We start from the raw sequence: 17,635 nt of genomic DNA, 5'->3' as shown, positions 1-17,635 counted from the left end.
TGCAATCCTCCAGATCTGGAGTAGGTTACTATTTGGGCATGCTGCGTGCCCACACTGTACAACACAGTAACACACAGATGACAGCTTTTATTATGCCTTGTTGATTTGGCCTCTACTGATTTACTACTGTCTAAAGAAAAATGTCCGCTTGGGTTAATTTTGTCTGAAAAAGTTGTCTGTTTGGGTTAATTTTGTCTGGTGGCGAAGGTGTCTCGCCGGCGGGAACGCCAACAACAGTGTCACCGGAGACAATGAAGGAAGCAGGAAAGGAAGAACGGTGAATGAAGAGGGCGGCGGCGGTGTTGCTGAGCTCGTTGACGCTGAGGTGGATGGAGATGGCAGCCGCGCTGGATTTTTAATATTTTGTTTTTTAAATTTATTTTATAAAATAGATCCTTGAAAAAACTTATTTCAGAAATGTACTCTTTTCTCAGCGCTATTTTCTCAGCGCTAGATACCGAGGTCCAATGTCCCAGCATCAACGACACTTATATCGTCCAAGGAAAGAAAAACACCCGATATATATAGGGGTTGGCGACAAAGAGCCTGGTAAAGGGAACCTATTTGCATAATATTTTTTAAATAGGGTTAAACTATAATTTTTGTTCTCACAAATAGATCCTTGGTGTTAGTCTCTTTGACACCAACCCCATTCACATCAAGTTAGCGATCATGTATTTTTTTCGCGAACGCGTAAAAGGATTGCACGCCAATATATTAGAAGAAAAGAGAGTTTGTTTACATAAAGCAATCAGCCAGACCAGCTTATGCCAAGGTAAGGGAGAAAAGACAAAACAAGAAAAAAACCGAAGGAGAAAAAGAAAGAGACTACTACGACGACTAAACACAACTCCAATCAGCGAAAAGGAGGCAGAGCCACACTACCCTCCCAAGAAAACCCCAAAAGAAGCAACGCCAGCTAACGACCAAAGATAGCCCTCAGTGAGGATAGACTCTAGAACAACTAAGATCGAAGAGAGAGTAGAGTCGAAAATTCTGGAGTTCAGTTCCTTCCATAGTTGCCAAAATACTAGGAGGACTAGAGAGTAAGCAAGCCGGCACGGATATGATCAGGTAAGCAAGCCCTGGAAGAAGGCCACCAGTCATGGAGCTAGCTGTCCACGAGGAGGAGAGAGGGCAGTCCAATCAGAAGACGACAGCACACGGAGCCAGATCTATCAAGCCGGCACGAAGATGCTCAGTTAGCAATCATGTAAGATTTAAAATATTAACGTCAGTGTAATTGGCACCGAGACATTGAGCCTCAACTTCAAAAGCCTTGGCACCGAGAAGAGTTTATTCCTAAAATAAAGTTTTCTGGGGATTAATTTATAAAATAAGTATTCAGAAATGATCAAAATGTGAAAACATCCAGGGCAACCGCAGCCGCAGGCCCGCAGCGGCAGAACCTCGATACAGGGACCATTGTGCAAAACAACCAGGACCGCTTCAATTGGTACTTTGGTAGCGATCCAAAGTAGGGACCACTTTGCAAATTGCTGTTGACTGACATCCACACCGTTGGTCGACGAGCCTGCGTATTCACAGCCGTTGGATCCCCTCCCGCGCCACGCCCTCCGCCGTAGCCGTCGCCGTCGCCGTCGCCGGCCCTCCGCCTCCACGGCGACGGCGATCTCGTGATCGCCGGAGAAGACGAGCTCCTGCGACTGCGAGATGCCCTCCTCGATCCGCCTCCTCCTTTCCTCGCCCACTTACTGCAACGCCATGTGTCTGTTTCCATCGGATGATCCGTACGTCGCGCGGGCGCGGACGCCGAGCTCGAGATGACGAAGCCACGAATTCTTCGACGCCGGCGATGGCGCGCGCCGACTCGCCGTCTTCTCGTTCTTATCGGCGGGGAGAAAGCGGCGGCGGCGGTGGTGCTGCCTGCAAAACTGCAAAGAAGCAGGAGTCTGACTCTGACGTCTTGTTTCTGAACTCTGAAGGAGTGGGTGGGAGTGAGCAAAGTGCAGTTCTGAATCTTGGCGGTTGCAAAATCTTCAGAAAAATCCCCATTTATTCGGCCGTATTCATGCAAAATCATGGTGTGAATTTCACTCAATTATGGGCATTGGGCAGCAAGTTAAAAATTAAAATATCACTATCTTTTAATTCGACAGCTGAGCAGCCTTGTTTCTGAACACTGAGAGAGTGGAGTGAGCAAGGTGCAGTTCTGAATCTTGGCAGTTGCAAAATCTGTAGAAAAATCCCCATTTCTTCGGCCATTGCACAATCATGGTGTGAATTTCACTCAATTATGGGCATTGGGCAGCAAGTTAAAAATTAAAATATCACTATCTTTTAATTCGACAGCTGAGCAGCCTTGTTTCTGAACACTGAGAGAGTGGAGTGAGCAAGGTGCAGTTCTGAATCTTGGCAGTTGCAAAATCTGTAGAAAAATCCCCATTTCTTCGGCCATTGCACAATCATGGTGTGAATTTCACTCAATTATGGGCATTGGGCAGCCAGTTAAAAATCAAAATATCACTATCTTTTAATTCGACAGCTGAGCAGCCTTGTTTCTGAACACTGAGAGAGTGGAGTGAGCAAGGTGCAGTTCTGAATCTTGGCAGTTGCAAAATCTGTAGAAAAATCCCCATTTCTTCGGCCATTGCACAATCATGGTGTGAATTTCACTCAATTATGGGCATTGGGCAGCCAGTTAAAAATCAAATATTATTACTATCTTTTAATACGGCAGCTGAGGCTTAGCAGCTGCTCGTGCACTGATAGAGTGACACTGGCTGACTGACAGGTAAAGGTTGGTTGCTGCTGGGCTTCTTCTCTCGCTAAGCTAGCTAGCGGCAGGAGTAGGGTAGAGCAACAGTGGAAGAAACACTAGGGTTTCATACTTCCATCAAATACTAGTACTGTTTACTGATTAAACCAAGTTATTATGATTCAATGGTGACTTGGGCAAGCACAAGCTAGAAGAAGTCCTTCTGTACTTTTGTGCTCATGAGCCCTTCAGTTTTCATTATTCAGTTCATGATGCCATTGTTTCTCTCTATATATCCCTTTTTAAAGAAAAATGTGTATGAATATACAAAGATGAGAGATGAAAGTGTGTGCAGGGAAGTAGTATATCTGATAAAATGTGGCCTGTGGATCCATCCTTACAGTTCAGGCCTACAAGGGAAATCAGGCTGATTACTGTTGTCAGTTCAAGAAACAAGAGCATTGCAATGCTAGTGTAGAATAGTTTCAGAAGACTGAACAAACTAAAACATAAAGTGTACAAAACTTCTGCTATAAATAACATATATACTCTTCATGCATGTTGTTGGATACTATTTGAGTTTGTTTCAGGAGGAAATGAAAGCACAGATACAAATTAACATTCCTGGTAACGAATCAAGACCAGTGTATATACTACGCTTAAATATACAATAATCTTCAGTAGTATGCCTTAATTTATTCTCACTTTTGGTGTACTTCCATGTACTGTTACTCCAATTAATAGGATGATTAGGCAAATATACACCCCAAGTTGTTACTGGAGTATTAACACGTGGTTTACTACATGGGTCCTAATTCCTAAACACCTAAGACCAGTACACCACATGAAAGAGTGCACACCATGCATGCATGTTCAGACTTTTCTTTCTTGAAGCAATTGTTCAGAGTTAGTTAAATTAGTACAAATCAGTACAAGAAACCAAATACTAATCTGTACATGCATGAGAACAGGGCCCTCATGCATGTAAGCACAATCCGCTGGATGTCTACATCAAACTGATTGTGTATTTCCCTACTGCAATAATTGAACCAAAATGATCACAATATGCAGCAGCTATCCATATGGTCCTGAATTCCAAAGTGGCCACATCTCTGAATTGACACTTGCCAGTTTGTTTCTGCATCACCTTTCTTTCCATGGATGGCTACAGTACTCTTAGTTCAGGGGTGTGACAAGATGCATCCACACACTGAATCACTGAAGAACACACATGCATCCCCCACACATCATCAGAGATCTCCATGGCTCAGAAAAATGCAGACTGTTCAGGGGTAAGAGGCCAATGTCAGTGCAGTGTTGCCCCAAGACAACACACACAGAGCACAGCAATGCAGAAGAGGCAGTGAAAAGAACAATCAATGGCAATGGCATGCAGTGCATGACTATTTAAGGAAGCCTCCTTGACCTCACCAGTGGCTGTGATGAGCAGCAACCATGGCAATGGCAGCATCTCCATGATCAGGAATACTAGTCCCATCATCTCAGTGTGCCTTTGCTTGCTCACTAGGCATATCAGTATAATTGGGCTCTCTCCTGTCTCTTGCATACAGCAAATAAAGGGCCAAGCAAAGGACTGGTATGATTTGAGGTTTCATGCTCTTTGGCAGAAACCCTTTTTTCTCTTTCACCACCAAAAGATCTACTCATTGCAACCCCTGAGGAACATCTTTCACCATGGTCAGCATATCCATCAGTTTTATTTTCAGAAAGCAGTCTTTTGTTTCCCCCTTTTATTGCAAAAGTATGTACTGATGTAAATTAGTAGTGGGAAACAGTATGGAGTATATATAAAGTAGAGAATATCAGCAAAGTATCTATTAGTTATCTTAGATACTGATGTAACATCAAAACTTAAGAGAAGTGGCTAGTCCATGCATTATATTATCCAGTAATTAATTAACTAAAAAAACAAGAAACTAGCTAGTCTATACATATTACATGCATTAACATTTTGGCAAGACCTCAAGAGAAGGAAAGAAAAGAAAACAAGAATGCACCTACAGACATCATGTCGATTCGCTGCGAACTAATTCATATATAATTTCCTAGGGCATAATAAAAATAAAGTTGATGCAATCAGATTAGTTGCATTTATTGGATAAGTAACAGTTAAGAACACAAGGTGAAGAACTGAGAAACTATAATCAGAAGTTAAATGCCAAACAATGGACCCAACAAGACATAGTAAGAAAACTATTTGAAGCTTTTCATTCAAAAGAAGGCACGAAACCAAATCTTGTCACATAATAGAGTTGGAGAGCCATGACCATATAAACTTCTATAGTACTTGCCTTCTAAATATGTAGGTACCTTGCATCTACATCCTAAAATTGGTGAAAGCTCCAACTAACCTTGCTGTCAATTGACCTCTCTCTGTAATTTCCCACAGCTTTATTGAACTGCACACTCGTGCAAGCAAAATCCACACATAGGGATGCTAATCTCTCTCAAAGATGCAGTTCAAGAAAGCTGTGGAAGACCACAAAGAGGACCATCTTCTTTTGCAGGTGCACAGCTAATAACATGCAATAATTCATGTCAAGAAGCTGGCAAGAAACTGTGGCTAGCTAAGCTAGTTGTTCACTTCTTTGTATAGTTCAGGTGCTCATGTAGCTGAAGAAGAGTTGAAATGAAGGAAGAAGGCACAAGAAGCAGCTAGTTCTTGTAGGCTTCAGCTTAGGGAGGTGGAGGGAGAAAGAGGGGAGAGTTAGGGCTATTTATACCAGCAAGGTGAGGAGGAGGCCAAGCATGGGGTTGGTGAGAGGTTAAGGACCCCAATCCCAAGAAGAATATGGAGGCCTTCCTCATTCACTTTCTCCCTCTCTCAACTCTGATGAACTCTGAAGAAAAAGGAGAATTTTTGGCTCATCAATCCAAGGGAGGCTGTAAATCAGACAGGAGACAGAGGCCAATTTCTTTACTTGACACACTTGTAGCCAAATGTGCCACTGGCTTCTTAGAAAAAAAGATTGGCATTTCACTTTGTTTTCTTTCTGTTGGTGGTTTTGATATGTGGGTTGCACAAAACATGCAAAGAGATGTTGCTGAAAGCAGTGAAAAGATGGAGCTTTTTCTGCCTTTCTGGTTGAGTTGAGTAAGCTATTGCACACCCTACAGGCAGGTCAGCACTGAGCAGGTGTGATCAGTGAGCTAAGTGGGGTACAGATCACCAGTGGGTATAATGTGCCAATATTTTCAAGAACAATTCTAAAGTAAGATTTCCATGGGGTCTCCAGTGATTCTATACTTGATTGTATCCCTTAAAAAATGGATGAAATGGTCTTGTCTGTTTATCACTTGATTTAGAATTGTGATCTTGTTTCAAAACAAATATTTTTTTGAAAGGAAATATCAAAACAAATATAAAGGTGACTGTTATTGTCGGTCCCATAGTTTAACCGTCTATAGTTAGGTTGAGTTCAGGTTCGAAACTACAGAACTTCTCTGAAAAAAGGGGTCTGTAACTATAGTTCATCTAAATGTAATTTTTGTTTTGCCTATATTTCAAAATTAATTTCGGTTCACAATTTTGAGCCGAAATTTTGGGTACTGGTAAGGATGTGCTTTTGGCTGAATTTTTTTTCCTTAAAAAAAGGAAAATTTGTTCAAACTCAGTAATAAAGTTTCCCAACTTTTCCCTAAAATTTCCAAAATGTTGGATGTCACCCCCTCTGAAATGTTTTTGTTTTTTAAAATAGTTAAAATCCTGGTTTTAATCGTATTATCGTTTTTCACTAGCTACATGAAAAGTCAAAGGTATGTTGGTAGCATTAGATGTGGTGTTTCAACATTACCAAATTTTTGGCACATTTTAGTGTTGCTATGTTGGTAGCATTAGATGTGGCATTTCGTTTTAAAGCCTCATATTTTAGTGTTGTCAATTTTTTTAGCGTTGGATGTGGTGTTTGGTGTATATTGTTGCCAAATGATTTTAGTAGAGTTTTTAAGAGCAAAATCTTCCGTAATTACCTCACTTGATAAGGTAACAATGATAAGAATATGTTCGATTTGTTGTCTTATCAAAATTTGGTGGGATTGAAAGTGGTTGTCCAGAGAGTAAAAATGGTTGAAAACCTGTCCTTGACACCTGAATTAACAACCCGGTCCATGTTGAAGCGTAGAAAAAGGGGGAAAGCATGCGCCAGGTTCTCGCGCAAAGGTCAAACCGATCTGACATGCGTGAACAGAGGCCTGCCTGCCAATGCCAATGCTTTCTCTTCTCTATTTCTTGGGGCCATCAAGTAAGCAGTAGTTATTAATTAGTTAATTATAAATTTATAATCAGTTAAGCAATCTCAAAAGGAGAAGCTAGGTAGAGGAGATCTCGGGGCAAAACACACACCAATGCTAGTAGCTTCTCTGAACAAATTTAATTTTACTAAATTCAACATCATCGCTAGCTGTCCCAACACGATCGACCGGCCTGTCCAATGCTGTCTCAAATGGAGCAAGAACCTGAATTTCCTCTTGTCCCAGATGATAACTACACCCGGATGCAGACATGCAGTCAAAGCATGGCTGTGAAATTTCTGAATCCAGAGATCTGAAGCCTTCTCGGTCGATCAGTCGACGACGGCCACGTACGTTTAGTAACTACTAGCATGCTGTAAAAGTGTAAATTATTATTATTTTTAAATTACACAGTACAACATAGACACTCACAACACACGCACACTCACCTCTAAGAACGCATGCACGCGAACCCTATCCCTATGAGCATCTTCGAAGACTAGGCCGGTAAATCCATCCTGGAGATTGACCAAGTCACCACAGGCACCTCGCTGTCGATGAGTACATCGTCTACCACTGAAAGCACAAAACTGTTAAATCCTGAAAAATTCGTTCCCATGAGAAGTTGAACCCAGGATCTGAGGTGCTACTGAGACTCTTATAAAAGTGTGAATTAAGTAGTGGTAATTACGCAGATCGATGCTGTAATATTATGATGAGATACTAGTAATAGAGAATTCAGGTAAATTTGCAGGTTCGATGCTTCTCTGACATGCGTCCGGTGTCAGGCCGGCGTCAGAGCGCTCCCGGATCAGACGGCGCCCTGCGCGCTGCATCGCCTGCACGCGCGCATGGCTTCCGCGAGCTTCTTCCATTATCCCAAGGCTAATTACGTTCTTGATGATCAGGTACTTACCGGTGATCGGTCGGTGTGGCGTTGTTTGGAAGCAAATGGAGGTAGTAGCTTGCTTGCTGTCAGACTGGCTGTCAGTCAAGAGTGTCAGTGAGTGAGTGAAGCACGCGTGTTTCGATCACTAGCTAGCTGAAGCTGATTAATTCTGCTTAATTAGCTTGCATGCTTTGACCAGATTCATGCATATCAGCAGAAATGCAGAGGCAATGGCTGGGTGGTGGGGTGCTTGGAATTTGGACGGATCAACCTGAATTATGCAGAGGCAGCGCGGCATGGGGGGGAGGCCGTGCGCGCGTGCGGCGTGTGGGGCGCAGGGCGGGCGAGGCGGAGACATCCTGCTCGCGCGCGGCCGCGAGTGCGCCATCGATCTTCGAAGCTGAGACTGAGAGCTGCCCGAGATGTGACTCGGCAACCGGCGGCATATTATTCACTTGCTTTAGTTTGCCTTGGACTAAACCTAGGTCCCTTTGAAACGCGGGATAGGAAAAACGAATAGAAAAAACATAGAAATTGAAGTTGTATGTTTTTCTAATCTTATAGGAATTGAAAACACAAGAAATGGAGAGAAGAGTCCTTTGATTACACCACAGGATACACTCAACAAAGGAAAGTTTCACAAGAGGTCTAACCTCTTGCTTATTTTCCTATGGAATTGATCATAGGAATGCAATCCTATAGAAGTTTTCCTATCCTCTTCCTATGAATCAAAGGGCTCTATAGGAAAAAATCCTTAGGAAAATGAATCCTCTAAAATTCCTTTGCTAATCCTTCATTTCAAAGGGGCCCTTAGACGGGTACGTGTGTCTAAATTTATAGTATGAGAACTTTTATAATGAGAGAAAAATTTTATAATGAGAGGAGTGTATATCTCTACTATTATAAAAACTAGCTGGGTGGCCCGCGCAATTGCGCGGCTAGCACCCAAGCAAATCATATATTTTTAGTATGATTTTACTAAAAATTTATTAAATAGCTATCTCATTGTCTTAAGACTTTGAAAGACCAAACCTTATCTTCCCGTGTTTCTAATTATATAGTTTTTAAAAGTCACATCAGTTGCTACCCCTTATATCATCTCCTTCTTTATTTGCTTGCTCGATCTACCACTATTTCAATTCATTCTCCTTGTAACCTTTAAAAATTGGAACTTAAGTTTTTAGAGTTTATTGTAATGTTGGGTTTCGTTTTTATAATTTGTAGACGTCCTATCAAGCGTTGCCATTATGCTCCTCTATGGCATGTTCATTGTCTTTTCTCTTTACTGTCATTGAGATTTTAAAAATCGAACATGATTATCGTTGGGCTCATTTTTACTTTTTAGAAGTCCCGCCAAACCTTCAGCGGTTTTACCATTATACTTCTCTATGGCTTGTCCACTGCCTCATTTTTTTATTGTCATTGAGATTTTAAAATTGAGCATGATTATCATTGTTTTTTATTTTTTAGAAGTTCCGAACCTTTAAAAATTGGACATTGTAGTTTTTAGAGTTTATTATCTTGATGGGTTTTATTTTTTTATAATTTCAGAAGTCTCGTCAAACGATGCCACTATGCTCCTCTACGGCCCGTCCGCCGCCTACTCTTTATTGTCATTGTGATTCTAAAAACAAACATAACTATCATTGTAATTCATATTTTATTTTCTAGAAGTCCCGTCAACTGTCGGTGGCTCTGCAACTATACTCCTATACACCCCGCCCGCTGCTTCTCCTTTTTATTGTCATTGAGATTTTAAAAGTCGAATATGATTATCAATTGGGTTTATTTTTTTTACTTTCTAGAAGTCCCGGCAACCACCTTGCTCGTTTGCTTCGCAGCCTGGTTGTCGTCCATCCTTTTAATCATCATTAGGATTCTATTTGGTGTTTTATTAACAATTTTTATATGTCGTATCAACCGCCACCACTCTACTCCTTTACAGGCATGCTACTTAATTTATCTCGTCATGTGTTTTAGATGGTCTTTTCTTTCAATAGTCTTTATTTTTATCACAAATTTTAGTTATTTATAAATTGTATTATTAATTGAAATCTTATTTTTATTTTTCTAATTTCAGAATTTAATTTTTTTCAAATTTTAATTAATATCATATTGTGTTCTTTTAATATTTTTTATTTTTATTTTCAATTTCAGTTGTTTAAAAATTGTATTCCTACTTGAACTCTCTTTTAGTTTTTCTAATTTTTGATATTATATTATTTGTTTTCTGAATTTTAATTAATCTCATATTGGGTTCTTATATGGATTCTTCTTTCAATATTGCTAATTTTTAATTCCGAATTTCGGCTAATTTTAAATTGTATTCCTACTTAAACTCTTCTCTTTTTTCTTTTGCTAATTTTAGATTTTATTTTTATTTTTATTCCCAATTTTAATTAATCTCGTATTAGGTTGTTATATGGACTCTTCTTTTAATATTCCATATTTTTAATTCCGAATTTCAGTTATTTTAAAATTGTATTCCTACTTTGACTATCCTTTTATTTTCTAATTTTGGATTTTATTTTATTTTTATTTTGAATTTTGATTAATCTCGTGTTAGGTTCTTATAAAGAAACTTCTTTCAATATTGCTTATTTTTAATTTTGAATTTCAGCTATTTTTAAATTGTATTTCCACTTGGACTCTTTTTTTCTAATTTTGGATTTTATTTTATTTTTATTTCGAATTTTAATTAATCTTGTATTGGTTTCTTATATGGAAACTTCTTTCAATATTGCATATATTTAATTCCGAATTTCAGCTATTTTTATATTGTATTTTTGCTTGGACTCTTCTTTTCTTTTTTTTTCTTTTTCTCCGATTAATCTGGGAATTTCTAGCCCCCACAGCGAACGTGGTGTCTCTTTTCAAAGCTGTTTTAATAATATAATAGAAAGATGGATAGATAGATTATGACTTTACGTAGAGGGTCAAAGAATCGGGTGTGCAGCCGTCTTGGAATGACGTGCTCGGTGACATCCGCCGATCTGGTGTTCCGGTGACATGCGACTCGCAAGGAGGTGGCGAAGATCGGCCGCAAAAACGTTCAGTGCGGGTGTCATCCTTGTGGCATGGTCGGTTTAGAAGGATAGGGTACCTTGGTGACTCAGCTATGCGCGACCATGACGGATGAGTGGGGAACTAATTAGACAGCGGTCGGTCTCTTGGCGCTCATAAGCGAAACCTGAACGTTGCGAGGTGGACCCAGGCATCGGGCCAACTGAGCCACGGCCCAAGGCACTGAAAAGCCTATTATGCAGTACAAAACTTCGCCATGTAAATTCAAGTTTAGCCCAAAATAAATTCTACATGGCGTTGATGTGACATGCCACATAGATATGATGTGGCATAATCTTGACTGACAAATAGGACCTACTTAAAAATTTTTCTTTTCCTTTTTTTCCTTTTTTTCTTCTTTTCCTTCACTTTTCCCCTTTCTTCTCCTTCCTCTCAATGCAACTGTAGGCCACCGTTGCACGGGGTGCTTAGGTTACAGAGAAAGGAGAAAGAAAAGAAAAAAAAAGGAGAAGAAGAAAAAGAAAAAGAAAAAGAAAAAATGAATATATATTTTGAGAGTTTAGGAACCAAGATGACATATCTCTATAAGTTTAAAGACAACCTGTGCACTTTACTAAAATAAATACTTCCTCCATTTCAAAATATTATAATCTAGAACGAGATTTGATCCATTCTAGGATGAATCTAGTATATAGTTTTGTCCAGATTATAACTTAATATAATACTTACATGTATCCCAGTCCGGCTACCTACACTCATTGTTTGCACCGTACTTGATAAAAACCGTGGAAAAATAAATGACATTAACTAAAAAAAATTATAAGTAGACTTTTATATGTATGTTTCTAGCAATTTAAAAGATACTATTAAAAAATTAATCTGTTCTGAAAATTCTTATAACTAACTTTTAATCAAGTTCTAAAATTTAGATTTTAGGTACGGGCGTACGGCTCATAAGCAATCAAGCAAGCTTTGGACAGGGAGCATCATGCACTGTGCGCGGGGGTAGCAGCCGCAGCGAACCAAGCAATGGGAGACAACACACGAGGTCGAGCTCTGCCTGGAACCCTGCAAACATCATGAACTGTCTGGATCGAGTAAGGCAGTAAGCAGGTAGAGTATGAACTAAAGGGATTCAAATATTCAGAGATGTTCCCCCAAAAAAAAAAAAGATATTCAGAGATGTTTCAGGGTTTCAGAGATAGTAGGGTTTTAGGGATTCAGAAATTCAGAGTTTTGTCGTCTGAAAAAGGAGTTCCAGGGTTCCAATTAAGAGACGTTAATCAGTCGTTCGACACCTCTTTTTTTCCCGCAATTGGGATTGGAACCATAAAAACACTGTAGTACCAAAGGAACAAAAACATTTCAACATACACAAATATCCTCTCAAAAGAAAATATACATACTCATGTTACTGAATCGACGATCAGATATTGCATGATATGACGCTGCGAATTATTCCCTGACATACGCCCATCTTTCATTTGACTTTATGCATGCTGCTTTACCTCTAGAATCTGGACCGGAAAGACAGCCATTCCATCACCACTTGGTAAACAGCCAGATTCTCAATCTCCTTTCTACAGTAATACATAACTAGAGGTAAAAAAAATAAATTAAGTGGTCACAGTGATTTGAGTAGCATTTTAAGGTCCTGAATTCACATCTCTGTAGGAGTGAATTTCAGATTGGGTTATTTGAGGAGTTAAGTTTCCGATTTAAAAGGCTGCATATATTCGGTTGGATCTAGAGACCGAATAAAAAATATCTTTCTCTAAAAAGGTTGAAAAAAGGTACAAAAATCTGTCTCAAAAGCTATTTTTAAGGTTGCATATATTCAGTTGAATGTAGAGACCGGATAAAAAAATATCCTCCTCTAAAAAAAGTTTTAAAAAATCTGTCTCAAAAGCTATTTTTAGGCCATTCATCTGCGCAAGAAATACTTGTGCAAATCATAGATGGGCCTCAAAGAACACACTTGCTTTGCATGTATGGCATTTTCTACTTGGAGGTAGGGGTCAGAGTTTAATACTCCGACTCCGGCCCCAGTTCTCTCAATTCTCTCGCATCTTCTCATGGCATCCATCTCTGAAGAAAATTAAGAACTTGCTATCAATCATTCTGCAAACCATACATCATAGCTGAATGTTCACAGGAGTATACAAACTGGTAGTCTTTTCAAGAAGATAAAATTTACCACAGGACATCTAAAAATCATGTAATTAATTAGAAGACACCCAAAAAACACGACACTTTCAATGGACACTATAAATTTTGTGTAATTAGCTGTAGGACACTCGAGGCAATATTTTATTATTTTCGGTGAAAAAAAGGAGAGAGAAATTTCAAAAGGACGAAAATGCCCTTAGCCTCAGTACCTGAAATCCCCATCCAACTTCAACTGCGGCCGCGAACTCCGGCGAAGGCACCACGCCGCCGCCGTGGTGCGTCGTGCATGCCAGCTGCATGGACAAAAACCCGAGCTCTTCCAAATGGAGAATCCTAAGCTCTCTCGCCGCCCATAAATCCTTTACCCAGCACAGCGTCCTCCGCCTTCCTCGCGAGCTCTCGCCTTGCCATGGCGTCGTTAGGCGACGCCGCGCCGTTCTGCTGCTGCTGGTGGTGGTGCTCGTCGCGGGCGCGGTGGCGGCGGCGGCCGACATGGCGGGCGACCGCGCGGCGCTGCTGGCGCTGCGGGACGCGGTGGGGGGGCAGCACCTGCCGTGGGACCCGTCCGCGCCCACGCCGTGCGGCGGCGCGTAGCACGGCGTCGGGTGCTCCACTGCTCCGCCGCCGGCGACCGCGTCACCGAGCTCCGGCTCCCCGGGAAGAGCCTGAGAGGAGCGGTGCCCGTGGGCACGGTCGGCAACCTCACCGCGCTGCGGACGCTGTCGCTCCGGACGAACGCGATATCCGGCGGGGTCCCCGCGGACATCGGCGGCTGCGTCCAGCTCCGGTCGCTGAACCTCTCCGGGAACCGGCTCGCCGGCAGGTTGCCGGAGGGGCTCTTCTCGCTGGCGCTGCTCGAGAAGGTGGACCTCTCCGGGAACCGCCTCACCGGCGGCGTCTCGCCGGAGTTCAGCCGGCTCGCGAGCCTGACCACGCTGAACCTCGACCGCAACGGCTTCAATGGCACGCTCCCCGGTAACCTGATGCTGCCGAAGCTCGCGCAGTTCAACGTGTCGTACAATGGCCAGCTCGGTGGCGCCGTGCCGGCGTCGCTCACCGGGATGCCGGCGAGCGCCTTCCTCGGCACGGCGCTCTGCGGCGGCCCGCTCGCCCCGTGCGCCAACCCCTCGCCGCCGTCGCCCGGGGGCAGCAAGGGCGTACGTGAGGAAGAAGAGGATAGGAGAGAGAGAGGTGCGGACCCCACTTATGATTAGCAAATAGTAATCTCCCTACTAATTACGAATAAATTAGTCCAGGACTCGTGGGCCCAGGAGGTTAAAAACCTATTAAAAATTAGATTAAACATAGGCTGTCCATAACATGTAGGACCCACCGGTATTTAAAGAAGGAAAGAGAAAGGGCAATCCGAGTATTTAGATAAATATCTCACTTTTTTTACCTAGAAATAATAAAATAATGCGACCGGTGTCCTACAGTCAATTACACGTTTTTTTTTCCATGAGCCGTGTCATATTTTCGCAGTGTCTCTTAGCTAATTACACGTTTTTTTGCGTGTTCTGTGGCAAATTTTGTCTTGCAAGAATCATACTTCATAATTACCTAGTAGAGATAGCTGCTGATTAGTTCATCTATGCATCCAACCAGCACAGGCCGGATGACGTGATAACAAAGAGCAGAGTTTTTTGTGGTGGTGGTGATGACTGACGAATTGTGTTCTGATGGTCTCTTCCAGATGCCATGAAAAATGCAATTGCAGGATGAGGCCTGAAGAGACGCAGAGTTGCAGAGCCAAGTTTCAGAATCGCCTTGCAGCTTTCAACAGGCACCACATGAACTAACTCTGGAGTTCAACGAGCAAGAATGGGTGGAGTTCAACATGCTGGCTAATATGTAAAATGAACTTTGGATGGTTCAGTTACGCGCCGAACACTTCCAGGGATGATGCAACTTGGAACAAAAAGTTTCCTGCAGAAGTTCATTTACAGCCAGATTCTTCATTCCAGGGATGATGGAACTTGCGATAACTTCTGCAAACAATATGCACTTTACAGTCAGATTCTTCATTTATTTTTCATTATTGCCTTGTAGGTATTTTTGATCATTCATCTGCCAGACAAAAATTTGTGCAAAATGCAAATCATAGATGGGCCTCAAGAACACACTTGCTCTGGTATGGCCTTTTCTACCTGGAGTGGGGTTTGGAGTTTGATTCTCCGAACCCCTGTTTTCTCAATATCCTAGCTTCTTTCCTTGGCAGCATGAAGGTTAGCTGCAACGAAAATCACCTCAAATGTTCACCCAAGATTTATGCATTAGTTTTGGGTACCATCACCCTGATTTGTGAGAAAATTCAATTATGATACAGAGCTTCTCATCGGAACATCTGACATCATCAGCTATCAACTTGCGGCACAACCGAGGGATAATATGTAATAATTCTCTACCATTGTTTGTGTCTTAGATCTAATCAGTTTCTGCTTTCTCCAGTAGTCATAAGTTCATGTGTTCAGAGAAATTTTCTTTAGATCAGATGATCGACTTGATGCTGATGACATGCTTTTTAGAGCAGTACAATAGCAGGCTATTAGCCAGCTACAAACATATTTTAATGAGATAAAAGATAAGATAGAAGAGCAGCAGTCTACAGATTTGTAGCCAGCTGCAGCACGGACTCCAAGATGTAATGTGTGTATGACATATGGAACTATATATTAATAGTGTAGTAAGCAACTATTATATGAATTGGCTATTAGATTAGCTATATATAAATTGGAGTTAGTAGTGGGCTATACTATTAAACTTGCTCTTATGAGCGTAAAATTTGGAAATCTTCAGTGAACTGCGATGATACTGACATGGATACAGTCAGGGAAGCTTTAGCTAGCTGCTGCAGAGAACTAGGATTAACCTGAATATACAGGCTTGACCATAAACATTCGATAATCAGCTTATTCTCCCAGAGCAGTACGCCATGTAGCAATGAACAGATTCTTGTATCCTAACTCCTAAGTAGATTTTGAAATGAAGCTGCTGTGAATTCCTGCCTGAGCTATGTTGCCAATCTTTTTTTTGAGATGTAATTCAGATAGTTCCAATCTTCACTGAGATGTACAGCATTGTTTGTCTACATGGAGGTGTGGGTCGGAGTTTAAAATTCCGACCCCCAGTTTTCTCAAAATCCTTCGCTTCTCTTCGTGGCAACATCAAGGTAGCCGTAACACAAAAACACCTCTAAACAAGAACATTCATTGGTGTCAGGATCCATTGCTTTTGGATGCAGGGTGCAGCCTGACTGCCTGAGCGATGCATAGTCTCACAGCCATAACCATCAGTAGATCGTTGGAGCTACAGCCATAGTCGCACAGGCAAATCTGCAATGCTGCATGGGCTTGAATTGCAACCGTGCGCGCAAGCGGAAATTCAGATCGCATGATTCGCGTCAATCTCGTCAAAAAAAAAAAAAAAGAACAATCAAGAACTGCAGTATCTCCGATGGTCATCTGTTCTGGTGTTATGAGAAGATTTCTTTATAACAGATGCTCTGCATTAGCGCCTGATACTGAATTCCTGATGTTGATACTGCGTTGCTGAAGTGCCTGAGTATATAAATTGGCAGCCTATGCAATAACCTGAATCACACCTACGTACATAATTTCTTTCATTTCATATTATAAGTCGTTTCGACTTTATTCTATATCGAACTTCTATAATAAGTTAGATCAAATATATTTTAATAGCACTTTTGTACAAATTGGCTTAATAATAATATGAAAGAGGATGTAGTACAGATCAGATAGCTGCTGATTATTTCATGTATACATCCAATCCAACTAGCACAGGCCACACAACAAGATAGGAGTAGGATCGATAACAAAAAAGAGCATTTGCAGTGGTTTTGTGGCGGTGACACAGATGGTCTCTTCCAGACAGCCTGGAGAGACGCCGAGTTCCAGAGCCAAGCTTCAGAATATATGAGTGCAACTTTCAACAGGTATCACACGAACTAACTCCGGAGTTCCAAAAAACTTCTGCAGTATTAACGTGCATATCTCAATTGCACTGCAAACAATATGCACTTTATAACCACCACTGAAACAATTACCCAACACACGTTCACTTGATGATTTCAAGAAATGTGCAGGGTGGGGCTACCGATTTGCAAATTCAGAGTTGTTGCTCACCAATACTGACCACTGTGAACTGAGTGGTGATCACTGATACGAATTGGTGTTTACTAAAAGCATAGGAATTCAAGAACACACAACATTATTCCTAAAATAGCCAATGAAATTTAAGTACAGATCAAACATAACAATGCCTGACAGCCATTTACTAACAGAACACACAGCCAAATAGGAACGAACGCATCTTTCTCACATCCCAAGTTCTTTAAAAAAGAAAGAAGCAGGCAAAGTTCAAGGCTTCAACAGTTCAGCTCAATCCAGCCACATTAACAAGATTTTTCGTATTTAACAGGTAACCCTTAGCAAAGACCCACAGATACGCAAATTTTCTACTCCCTCCGTTTCACAATGTAAGTCATTCTAGCATTTTCCAAATTCATGTTGATGTTAATGAATACATCTCTAACTAGATTCATTAACATCAATATGAATGTGGGA

At 41.3% G+C, this 17,635-nt stretch overlaps 1 protein-coding gene across 1 annotated transcript; it reads left to right on the top strand.

The window, feature by feature from the left end:
- The first annotated feature begins 7,821 nt into the window (after positions 1-7,821).
- Positions 7,822-16,935, top strand: LOC127776288 (probable inactive receptor kinase RLK902). Its single transcript, XM_052302647.1, has 3 exons — positions 7,822-7,878; positions 13,475-14,243; positions 14,746-16,935. The coding sequence occupies exons 1-3, from the start codon at positions 7,822-7,824 to the stop codon at positions 14,772-14,774; spliced, it is 855 nt and encodes a 284-aa protein (XP_052158607.1). The 3' UTR covers positions 14,775-16,935.
- The last annotated feature ends 700 nt before the right edge of the window (positions 16,936-17,635 follow it).

Source organism: Oryza glaberrima, chromosome 6 (assembly GCF_000147395.1).
Source record: "Oryza glaberrima chromosome 6, OglaRS2, whole genome shotgun sequence".
Lineage (NCBI taxonomy): Eukaryota > Viridiplantae > Streptophyta > Magnoliopsida > Poales > Poaceae > Oryza > Oryza glaberrima.
This window is presented reverse-complemented; position numbering and strand designations above follow the sequence as displayed.